Raw genomic sequence first — 13000 nt, forward strand, 5'->3', positions numbered from 1 at the left:
AAAACACAGGTTTGGTCCTCAGACTCAGAAACACCTGAGTTAAAATTCTTGCCCTGGCAGTAACACTGCTTGTGACTTTGGGAGGTCACTTTCTGACCCTTTTGAAACTTGAAGGCGTCAGAGAGGCAGGAACAACATGATGAGTGTCAAGGGCTTAGTAGATTCAAACACCTGGAACAATATTTTCCTCCTTGTCTTCCCTTCTGCTAAGTGAGAGGGGTGCTTGAGGTCATCATTCCTATAGTGCCCGACACACCCTCTTCTCCATCCCTGGGGGTGGTGATGTGCATCTTTCCAGATGGCTGTACCTGCTTCTCCGCATCCTTCTTGTTGCCTTCATCATGGTTTCCCTTTCAAGGCATAGTGCGGATCCTAAGACTCCTTGGAAAGGTTTGCACTGAAGCGCAGAGGTGACAATAGCCACTGGGAAGCTTCCTCACTTGGGAGTCATGAACTATGTCACTCATGCATCCAGCCCACGGGATACACACAAAGTGAGACAAGAAGTTGGTTGAGGGTGGGATAGGAGAGATTTCTTTGTGGATGCGGGAGATCTTCAGTGGAGGGAAGGTGAGGAAGGAGACGGAAGAGGGAGAGAGAGAGAGACAGAGAGAGACAGAGAGACAGAGACAGACAGACAGAGAGAGACAGAAAGAGAGACAGAGAGAGAGAGAGACAGAGAGAGAGACAGAGAGAGAGAGAAGGATGTTACCTTCAGAACTCTGCCAGAAAGCGTAGGCTTTCATGCGGAAGGCGGTGCGGAAACGCTCTTTATTGTTTAAGCCCACGGGTTTTGGTTCTTTAGAAGGGCTTTCTTCTATGGCATCTACATTCAGAGGGGTAAATAGCTTTCCTTTAGTATTGCTACCACGAGGATTAGAAAGGCGAACCCGATCCAAGAGACCCAGCTTTTGGCTACAAAATAAGCAAAAGTGAACAATTTTCCTCCTTCAGTGCAGGTTCTTGTAACTTCCCACCCCTCCACAAAGACTCACATTCCCTTCTGAGGATGCAGGGGAACTGTGTGCCTAGGGAGCCAACCTGAGGGTGCATGGGAACTGTACACCTAGGGAACTAACCTGATACAGCATATAGTAATTTAATGGGGGCAGGGACTCAAATCTTAATTTTAGCTCAGAATTTTTACAACTCATTACATTGTGAGCAAATTTCCAATGTCCCCAGATTTTCATCTATGCTTATCTGGAACCTAAACCCGGTACAAGATACACAGCAGTATCTTTTACCAAAGCAACTTCAAGGACCTGCAGACAACCACTCAAAATTACACTATAGTTGGGTAGGGGTGTAAAGTGAGAGCAGGGGGCACACTCACTTACATGTTTTCATAACTGTTTACTGGTTATCTTTATTAGTCTTTACAATACCTAATTGATTAAACCTCATCTTAGTATGCATGTATAGGAAAAAGACATAATGTCAATAGAATTCAATATTATCTGCAGTTGCTTGGAATGGACCTTCCATGGACAAGACTGAGTTACTAATGTATAGTCACATACAACAAAATTTCTTCTTTCTTCATGCTCTTCTCTATATCAATAGCTTCCCTTTTCTCTTTATAGTGATGGGCACAGGCAAATTCTCATCACACATAAATGAATCAAACATAAATGAATGACATAAATTACACAAAGCAGGGACCCTTAACCTGCTTTCCACAAGCAGATTCCTCTGACCGAACCTAGGGGGTTCATGAGTCTTGGTGGGAAAAGTACACTTTTAAATCACTAACTTCCAATCAAAATTTAGCATCATTTTCCATCATTAATGTAACAAACTCATCCCTGATCCAATATTGTGAGTGCGTTTAACCTGGAACCAGATATGAATACCATAAGGTTCACTACGAGAAGCTCTTGCTTGACTCCATAAACATTGTTTCAGTACAATGTTTTTCCTCTAACTATACATTACATTAAACATTTTGGATTTATTTATGCTGTGTGTATGCAACCATGTGTGTCACTGTGCACATGTAGAGGTCAGAGGACAATTTAAAGGAATTAGCTCTCTCCTTCTACAGTGTAGGTCCTGGAGGTCAAATGCAAGGCACCAGACTTGTTGGCACATGCCTTTGGCTTCTGAGCCACCCGACCATTTGTAGCCTATGTATTCTGCTCTGCATTCCCCTCCCCAAGATGCACAACAAGCTTTTCTTGTTTGCCAGTGCCTTTTCTTGCCATGTCAGTCAACCTCATTATTACATGCCATTTTAAACCCTAACTAAACATGCCTTTGTGAAAATTCAGTGCTCTGATCCCCCAAAGACATGTGGTTTCCTCTGTCTGATGACTAACACATTTTATGAAGACTGTGCATTTCCATATCAGTTTTTTTTCTATAAAGTCATAAAGTAGAAACAGCCCCTACTTGGCACTTCTGGATAGCTAGCATACCTCAGGCATGAACTTCAGGTCAAAACGAGGCTGGGTGGATACAACTTGATAACCCATCTGACTGAGCTAGGACACATAACTGCATTTTTTCTGGTTGCCAGATTCCTTATGAGCAAGATAGTGACCTTCTATTTGCATTCACAGGGCTTATTATATGTTAAATGTGATAATGCATGGAAAGTACTTATCCCCATCTATGATACAGGAAGCCTCCACTAAGCACTGGCTGTCATCACTATATTGGAAAATAATCCTCTTCCAGGAGACGCATTAGAAGGCTGGTGACATGTGTGGAAAGGATCAGTGTAATTCCCTGGGGCATAAAGGCAGGGTTTTGTGTTTTAGTTTAAAAATATATATGAAGTGAGATGAGCTTAGGGGATTTATTTATATAGCATTTTATATTTACTTAATGCTTGTCTCCGAGCTCACTCTGCCTTGGTAAAAGCTAAAATGTGGAGATCTTAAACTTATATCAACTAAATGAAGACAAAATTAATGACAGCCACTTTGTTCTGATTTGAAATTTCATCACAACCTCTGATCACCAGAAGAATAATAAGAAGATCCTCTTCCGCTAGCAGTTCTGAGATTTAGGATTCATTTTCTTGGAAGCCAGATGCTTCACTGCTATTCCTGAGAGTCTGAATTGCTTTGGCCACAGTCATTTAACAGCCTACTGGTCACGGATAACACTTCAGACTGTCTCTGGAATCCAGATACACTGGCACAGAAGCCTCAGCCCCCGCACCTAAGAGGCTTACAAAATTCTTCCTCCAGCAAAGAGGATGCTCAGCTTACTTCTTAATTGGGTTGCCTGAAATCCAAGACCCCACAGGATAATGAAATGCAAAGCAAAGCTGGTAACTGAAACTCAACACTCATCTCTGCCCTTCTGCATACGGACCCCCGGCGCATACATAATCCAGGCCCTGTTCTTAGAGGAGAGTGGAGAAACTGCTGACAGCCATTTCCTTGGAAAGCAAGAGTCCCTGATTACGTGCAGACAAATAATCTCCACGCCTGGATTTGGAAAACTGGAAACAGATCAAGTGGGGACGGAAATGTAAAATCAAGGTTGTCTCTTGGCAGACACCATTCCTGGATTCCAACATCTGATCGTAAAATCCAGGGAACTCTTGTCATGCTCAGTGTCACACAACTATCTGGTATTCAGATCTTTGATGAGCTCTGATGTCTACCTGGAGAACCTCCATCTCTTCTTACTTCTAAATTACCATTACTCTCGTCTGTAGTGAGATGGAAAACATGGGTCCACATCTCTCTAGGGCACCAAATCAGTGTGGGATATTATTAAAGCATATTCAGTTGTGCTAAGATTACTCTTAGTGATAATGGTAAGTTATATAAGTTCTGATTGTCAGCACTCCTTCTGATACTCATTTTCCTTCATAAAAGCAGACTTTGGGAGATGGGGCAACCCAATTCTTTATTAGCAGCAAGTCTATCATCTCTAGCTCCCTTAGCTGTCTGGAGCAAAAAGACTTTCAGTTAAGCAGCCAGCCAAAACACCCCCATACCATGGCCAGATATCTTGACTTGCCCATGGATGAACTTAAAAACTACATGACAAGGCTCAGGGTCATCCAGGGCTATTTTAAATAGTTTATATCATAAGCCATGACTCACAGAGGTACTGACAAGGCAAGACTATGATTGGGCTAAAACTACTGATTGTGATTATTCCAAGAATGGACTTTCAGGCTATATAAGCAAGCTGTTCAAGCTTCCTGAGCAAGTCACCAGGAGGAAGTCTCTGAGGACTGACCCATCTGTTGCCATTACATTTGGTCCAATGAAGGAAGGGCTTCTCGCTGTGGGCTGAGCTGGTAACACAAAGGACACAGCAGAGACAACAGTTGAGGTACTGATGGCACGGGCAGCAGGAAGATTACGGCCAGATCAGCACAGGCTAAGAAAGCAGCAAGACAGTGAGGAGACTCCCAGCTGAAGAAGACACAGATGAGTTTGAGAGCACCAGTGTGAAGGAAAAGCTGCAGGGGTAGAGGATGGTGAGAGAGAGTAGAGAGCTGAGAACTGACAATGAGTAAAGCAGGGAGGAGGCAGAGAAGGAAAACTACCAGTCCTGGTCACCTACAGGGTTCCAGAGAACAGCTGAATCTTTAGGATCAAAGATTTCAAACAGACACCTCTCAGGCAGAGATATGTAACACTGGTTGCTGTCAACCCGGAAGAATCCCCATAGCTAGCCCTTCCTGGAAGCTTCAACAGCCACTATACTAAAGGGATGGAGAATACTGACTTCATAGGATCACACAGGAGTGGTGGCACTCGTAGGACCCAATGGTCCCAATACCAGAAGCCTCATGAATCTCCAGTATCAGAGGGTTCCACACACAGCTACTCTCATCTGCCTGTTGTTCAACACTCATTGATATCACACACCAAATACCCATGAAAACAAGAGACACCAAAGACTAACCTAGAGCTTCTCCACCATTGGCCAGTTTCTACCTGAGTAGAGGAAAAGAATTTTGTCCATATGATTGCAACAATAGAAGTCTGAATTGTCTCTCCCTCCAAATAAGTTCAAGACCTAAACTATGCCTAGGAGTGTGAATTTTACAGATGTAACCATGTTTAAGTCATTCTGGAATAGGGCAGATACTTATTCCAGTGAGTAGTATCTTTATAATAAAAATAAAATGGAGATTAGGCACAGATATACTCAGAAAAAAATTCTGTGAGAAGGTAGAGGCATGGATTGGAAAACTAAGAATTGCCAGTGACCACGAGAAGCTAGGAAGAGAAGGACCATGCTCAAAAGTCTCTGGAGGGAGCATGGTCTGGGTGACATCTTGAGGTCAGACTTCCAGCCTCTTGAACTACAGTAAATTTCAGTTCTTTAAATCATTCACTCATCCAGTTAGTGGTAATTTGTTATGACTTGCTGACAACACTAATATATCTATCAGTGACAGCTAGATGGCTGAATAAGTATAGCCTTCAGACTTGTGGAACCAGGAGAGCTGTGCCAAGTTCTTCTGTCTTAAGGAATGACGAGATCATGGGGAGAGACAATACAAGAGGCATGTATAGAGAGGAACTTCCTTTTTCACATTTTCACAGACATAAAAATGGGGTTTCCATGCTCTTTGAAGAACCCAGAAGAATTCAATTAGTTTCCTCCCATGGGAGAAGGATCATAAGTGCGAATGGATGCTGTTCAGCATTGTTTGATGGAGTAGCTTACATTTTAATGATCACTGCCCTTGTGTGATCTTTCCTCCAGCTTTCCTTGAATCATGATGTCAGCAAGGACATGACACCCACATCCCTACTGTGATGGCTAGGACAGTGTCTACTTTGTCCCAATGTTGCTCTCAAAGCCAGACTTGGTAGAGAGTATTATGAAATGTCAGGCCCAGAGTCAGCACTTCAATAAAACCGATTTATTGATTCCTCTCCAACATCTATGTCCCAACCTAATCACTATCCAGTGTAAAAGGTGTGTTATAAATAGCCATGGTGCCCCAATTGTTTCTCAGGGAAAATGGAGGCAAAGCCTTTACAACAGCCAGGGATCACTCAGGATACACCACTTTGGCCCAAATCTCTCTTCAGCGCCTCTAATATTGGGCTGCTTGAGACAGTGTTGTTGGTCTGGACAGCAGGACAAAATACTAATTGTATGGGGTCATACTCAAATCTCTTGTTTTGCACTGGGTAGCAATTTTCTCATCAGCGAAATTAGGGGATTGGTTAACTGCTATCAAAATTCTTCTCCCCTTTCTCAAACACTGATTCTAGGGTCTGGATGGACTTCCTTGCCAGCAGCACGCATAACTGTGAGTTGAATTTCATGTGGTGATGTCAGGGGGAGACATAAAGAATGAATGTCAGCACCGGGCTGCATGTTCTTCTTTTGCACAGCGGGTTCTGGCTTTGTGCCTTTTCAGGCCTCTATAGCCTCCTCTTCTGGCACGGGCTTCAGCTCTGTGAGCCAAGCAAGACAGGGTAAAGGAAAACAAACAAGCGAAGGGACACCTACAGTGACCAAGAAAGCAACTGCAAGGATTAGTTAGCACTGTGCTTGGGACCAAGACCTGTGGACGTAAACCAGCTGGGTCCAAGCTCTTCTTTGTGTCTTTCTATTTACAGACACTGTACAAAGTTCTTATCTCATTGCATCTCAGTTATTATTTATAAAATAAGGATTAAAAACAGTATTTTATTTAGATCATAGGGTGGCTGTGAGGTTTGATCTACAGAGAACCCTACCTGGCAGACAATATTCATTCTTTCAAAGTTACAGTCATTACTTTAAATCCTTGATACAAAGAATAATCTTCTGCTAAATGAGAAAGACATAATCACCAGGCAAGAGAAAAGGAAGGTGTCTTGGATGATGTTTTTGTTCTTCAAAGACAAATACACATTCTGAAGGATGTTATTCAGAGTAAATTGTTTGAAAATACAAATTGAACAATGGGGTTCAAGCAAGCAGTTGTCAACATAGTTATCTTTTCTTAGCGTTTGGAACTCCTAGTTTCTATCACAAAGACACCCTAATTACCAGCAGGAGGCTTGATGCCTATATGCTGAACACTTTACAAATGATGGTTAAAGTGGTGGCCAGAACATAAAACACTAGTCTCTCCCAACACACTGTAGAATAAATGAAGTTTAGTAAGGCTTAATATTGATGTTCCCTGGTGCAATATTATTACTAAGACTTTGAAATTAATGGATGGACTTTATGACTATCATAGAGAATGACTATTTTTTTTTCTACTTGCTATGCATTTACCATTAATGGTAGGGGGAAATACTCTTTCACTGTGTGTGTACATAACGTTGACCAGATTTTCAGGTTATGTTTAGGCGACTCAGAAGTATCCAGTCTACGAGAAAAAGTAGTTAAGAAACAAGCATATTTGGTAATCATCTGTACTGTGAAGGACACTGACGCAGAGTGAGAGTCAAGAGTCAAAGAAGGTCACTTTTGGCAAGGGATATAAGGCAGAATCCCAAGAGAAACTGACAAGAGAGTCACATGAAGTCATACGAGAGGAGTTCTTGGACGATGGAGACTGCTCTCATACCAGATCATGTGTCTGCTGGGTTAACTGAGCTCCCTTCGTATCCAGGAACACCGAGGGAGGGTATTAGCAACCTGCGCTTCAGGGAGACTCCTTCCTAACAGGGCGGAAGGAGGATGAAAGCCCTACTCTGGCTATTCCTGTGTTGATGACATTGCAAGATATGTGAGCACTTCAGATCAACTCCCTGAAAGTGACATGGAGGTAAAATAGATTACTATTTATCACTCATCAAATATTTATGGGGTACATTTATATTTCAGGCATAGATTTAGCTTCAATACTGATGTGTGTGTGTCTAATATAATCTATATATGCATACTTATATGCTTTATTATGAAAGTTCTGAATCCCAACCAAGGGCATCACAATGGATATATTCAAACCAGATGGGAAGAGATGGGAGGAGCCAACTGCTTCCAATTTTTTAAGAGTCATGCAGCACGGCATACTAAGTGTTCAGCTATCTGGGAGCCTATCACGTGAGTTGTCTCTTTTCATTTGGGTTAATCACACAATTGTACACACCAAGAAAGAAGCATAACATTATCAGAGGCAACCATATTCAGTCAACTATATGAACTCAGCTGAGCTTATGTTCTACAAGCAAGTCCACCTGGGTCAAAACAATCAGGAAAGCCCTAAATAAACAATCACTTTGTAAGCAGGCAAGAATGTGAGTCCCCACCAATAAGCTGACTAAATGATTCCCCTTCTTACCCTCAAGACTATATCTGGATCTGGAAAGAAACAGGAAACATAGCTGTTTTCCTCAAGTTGTCAAACCAGCCTGTGGGCTGTTTGTTTGAAGAGGAGGCAATAGAATGAACTTCCAGTCTCACCCTGACTATATGGAGGTAACCATAAAGTAAGAGTGGAAAGTCAGTAGACAAGCTGATCAGTAAACAGGAGTAAACTTTCATTTAAAGCATTGGCTTATGTTTCTTATGTTTGAGCATTTCATTGTCACCTTGTACCCTTCCTTCTTGGATGAAGGAACTGAAGTCACGCTTCCTCAAGATCCTTGTCTCCCACTCCAGGCTGTGTGTTTACACTTGCCCCCCTCATCTCCCTCACCAGTCTACCAGCCCTACCTGACGACTATTCAAACAGTGGATAAAGAGGATTGAAAGGCTTCTATCACCAACTATAATCTTCTCTGAGGAGGGTGAATCATCAAACACCTAAGTCCAAACCTAAACAATTTAGGGATAGATTTTCCTTTGTACCCTTTGACAGAGAGGAGAGTTCTTGCAGCACAGGCACAAACATGTTGGTAGCTGTCTTTCAAAGAACCTCTTTTCTATACCCAGAGAAACACCCTTAGAAAAGACTTACATGCACCTATTTGGTCCCCGATTTAATTGGAACCAGAAAATCAAATGCACATTTGGAATAACATATAGTACTTCTAACCATGATTTCAGTTATCTACGGTTAACTGCAGTTCAAAAATGCTACATGGAAAGTTACAGAAAACACCCCATATGCTTAAATCAAGTACTGCTCTGAGTAGTGTGTTGACATCTCTTAACATTTCACACTATTTTGTCAAAGTAAATCACCTTGCTTTATAACATAGAACAGGGTCCAGATGTTGGGCACCTTCTACAGAGGGGTAAGAAGTTGATGGACGTAGTCCTACATAACCCTGAACCTCTTCTTACCTTTGTGGCCACTGTAGTGCACATGACTTACTAGAAGCCCTCATGGTTATGGGGATCATGAATTGCATGCAGTCTGTGTTTGTTTTCTGAAGTGTCATCTGTGATGTGAGCCCAAGGAGCAAATGGAGAAAAGTACAATGGCAAACTTTTTTAAATATGCGCATGGAAGTTTTGCCTTCACGTATGTCTATGGGAGGGTGTTGGATGATGGAGTTCCAGACAGTTGCTAGATGACATTCAGTTGGGAACTGAACCCTGGTCTTCTGGAAGAGTAATCAGTACCCTTGACCACTGAGTCATCTCTCCAGCACCAGTGGCAACGATTATCAGATTTAGATCTGACTTAAAATTTTGGTTTTGCTGCCAAATTGTATGAATCTAAAGGGATAGTAAACCTTTCTGAGTCCCAGTCTACTTATCTCCAAAGGAGAATAATAGAGCTTATCTCATGTGATAATTGTAAGGATTAAGTATGATAACCTGCTCAGAGCCTAGCTCGAGGAGACAGACATTCACTATGCATTTGTTGCTATTATTCATATTAAGTTGTTCTTAACTTAAGATGGCATGAAAACGGCAGAGGAATCTGTGTTCAGCAACAGAATGAGCATCAAAGACTAGCTATGACCAACATCGCTATCTAGCAGTTTTCCCCCATGCAGAACTGAACCCTTTCCCCCAAACAATGGTGAAAAGAAGGGCTTCATAATTAGAAATGTACCTGGCTGCTGCTTCCAGCTGTTCTTTCCTATAGAAGGGGGAGAAAAAGAAAAAATGTAAATGACATGAAATGGTTGCCTCTTGCCCCACAGTCTGCCTCAGCATCACTCAGAAGGTAGAACCGGACATCTGGAACAAGATGGTGGGTGTGGAAGGGAACCACAGTATGAGGCAGGTTTTGCCATGTGCCCCATGCTCCTGCCACCACCATTTGGTCCTGTGCTCCTCAGTTTGTCTTAGTTGCTCATTCATTGAGAAAACGGGTGAGTGCCTACTCAACCCCAGGAATCATTGCTTGGCTCATAAGACTTCCTTTGTGGTAGAGACGGATCAGGACATCAAGACTGCCAAAAGTAGTTGCTGTACTCCCACCCCTCCCTGCCATGGTGGTCAATAGCATTACCACTGTGTGTGGTGACTGGACAGAAAACGGTTTCATGTCTCTTCTCTTACAAGATACTATTTTAAGTATTATTTATAGATTTGTCAATTAATCCTTATAATAACTCTAAGAGGTAAATACCATTATATCATTTTTCTGTTGAGAAGGTTGAGGGACAAAGAAGTTTAATAAATTGCCTGTGTTCTCAGACATGAAGCAGTAGAGTTTGGATCCCAACCCAGGCAGAACATCTCCAGAGAAAGGCCTATAGTGACAAGGTCAGCTGAACATGCTGGCGACATATTCCCCACTCTGAGTCTTTGCTCAGTTCTGCCTAGAGTCCTCTACCCATTTTCCTTACTTGGAGCAGTCTTGCTCATCCAACAAGTCCACCGGGCTGGGCCTCAATTCACACAGGGTGTTCTCGCTATCGTGTTACTCACAGTGGTTTCCTAAGACTATAATTTCAGAGATCAGTGTCTTTCTTTCCCTTTTGCTCAATTTGGATTCATAGACATCACCAGGGCAGACTTAATCACCATTGATTGAATCATAACCTGCCATGAATCAGGTACCAAGACATACTGTCATGCACCTTACTTAGTTTCACTGTTACAACACCAACCCCTTCAGAAACAGGTATTGTTTAGACAAATAAGCCTTGACCCAACCTGTGGGATGTAGGTGAGGCTGTATCAGAGCATCACTTACTTCTCCCTAAAATAGCCATTTCTTCCCAGACACACTATGGAAGAACAAGAACTTTGGGCAGAAGAACTTGGCTCCAATCTTTCTTCCAGCATGTACTTGCTGAATCATATTAAGAATTAGCAGGGTGTTTTGTCTCTTCACTTACAAAAATAGCCACAAAAATGGAGAAAGAGAGGACCATAAAAAACCACAAACAAAGACATGATTTCTTTCTGACATAACAAAATTGCTCTGGAGTTAGTGTGTTTAATGATGCCCAACTTTGAGACTATAGTCAGAATCACTATACTGTCTTATCCTCTTTTAGGTAGTGAAATATATCTCAATAAAATTATTATTAAAGAAGGAGTAAATAAAAGGGAAAAATCTTTTGGGAGGTAGGTGAGGACACATTAGTGTACCTGCTTTTTTTTTCTGTCATTAGCATATGATGTGGGTTGGCTTTCAGGGACATTCTTTCCCAAAGGACTGTCTCATTTCAGAGTGGTTGCTAAGTGAGTTTCTCTAGTGACTTTGTACTTTGTCCTTGAAAAACAAAACAAGAAAGAAATTGTTCCCTCTTAGTTTAAAAGCCATTCCCATATCACAGCAGCTGTCTGCAGTACAATGTAGCCTTCAAGTGTCTGACAGCCAGGACAATGTTGTATTTATAATAAATCAACCAAAAAGAATAGGCCCATTGCCAAGGCCTTGGGATGCACAGCTAATGAAATTCATCGTGACTCTACATTTGGTCTGGGTACACATGTTCTTGGATTTGAGTCAAGATCATTCTGTTATTTTAAAGGGGGATACTGGCCCATTTTAGGAAGGCTCTGATTTATGATGCCTCTGCTCTTAATCAATAATGGCAGCAGTAGAGTTTTAGAAACACAATTAGCAACATCCGAGCAAGTAAGTTTAATTAAGTTAGAAGATACAGTGAGTAACTCAGACTTACTCCTTTAATTATTCATCTATTGCCTCTTACCTCTCCCACAAGTCATCAGTCCCCTTTATTTTTCTCAGACCCTCTCTCTCTCCTCCCTTCTTAGTGCTTTTTTTTTTTTTTTTTTTTTTTTTTACCTTGGCTCTTGCCATCAGACCTTCCTGAGAAGTAAATGCCCAATGAATGTGAGGCAGGGAAGGTTTTGTGGGGCTGGACTTGCAGTTCTCGAAGGTCATGGTCAGGTTTCACAATTTTGGGGCTGGAGAGATGGCTCAGTGGTTAAGAGCATTGCCTGCTCTTCCAAAGGTCCTGAGTTCAATTCCTGGCAACCATTTTTATGCTATTTATATTTACTGATTGTAAAGGTTTTAAATAAAGCAATGGAGCACATAAATCCAGATCCCATCTATTCCCGTAAATCTTTTAAAATAGATAAATTAGTGTGTGTGTGTGTGTGTGTATACACATGCACATGTATGTGGAAGTCAGTTTTTTCCTTCTACCTGGGTATTACACTCAGGTCATCAGGCTTAGTAATAAATGCCTTTAGTCACTGAGCCATCTTGTTGGCTAAACTTCCTTAAACCTTAGTACAATATGGTGGTGAAAGTGTATGGATCCATAGAGGCCGTATTCATAAACCAGTCATAGATCTTATACTGAGCATGTGAGAGTGTGTGAGAGAGTCACATAGGGGTTGGGACAGGCACTTACCTACTGTTGGGTTGTTCACTGAAATGGCAGGTACTTGTTTATGGAGCATGCTTCAGTAAACATATCTCAGAGTAGACCCTATCCATGGATGAGCTAACTGTGCCTCTACCTTCTCTCCTAAGTCAGGGGTTCTAAAAGTCTAGCATCTGTCTATATTCAGATCTCTAGACTCAGACCATGGCATCAAAACACTAAAAAGGAAGAGCCTGCTTTAGAATCCAGGCAGCAAGGAAAGACTACCAAAATGTCCAATAACTCTGAGTCCTAGGTCACTGACTGGTAAGTAGAACCTGATATTATTAGCCATTCATCTTCACAATGAACCCTTATGATAGAATGAAACCATGGCTCCTGGTGAAGATGGTTCCATCACC

General features: G+C 41.9%; 1 protein-coding gene across 1 annotated transcript in view; it reads right to left on the reverse strand.

The window, feature by feature from the left end:
• Kcnq3 (potassium voltage-gated channel subfamily Q member 3) overlaps positions 1-13000 on the reverse strand; it is a 269125-nt gene that overhangs the window by 18391 nt on the left and 237734 nt on the right. The window contains exons 9-10 of the mRNA XM_057791628.1: positions 9893-9919; positions 713-915 (exon numbers count right to left, since the gene is read on the reverse strand). Of these exons, the coding sequence (XP_057647611.1) occupies positions 713-915; positions 9893-9919 (230 nt within the window). The remainder of the gene's footprint in view (positions 1-712; positions 916-9892; positions 9920-13000) is intronic.

The sequence above is a fragment of the Chionomys nivalis genome, chromosome 17 (genome assembly GCF_950005125.1).
Source record: "Chionomys nivalis chromosome 17, mChiNiv1.1, whole genome shotgun sequence".
Lineage (NCBI taxonomy): Eukaryota > Metazoa > Chordata > Mammalia > Rodentia > Cricetidae > Chionomys > Chionomys nivalis.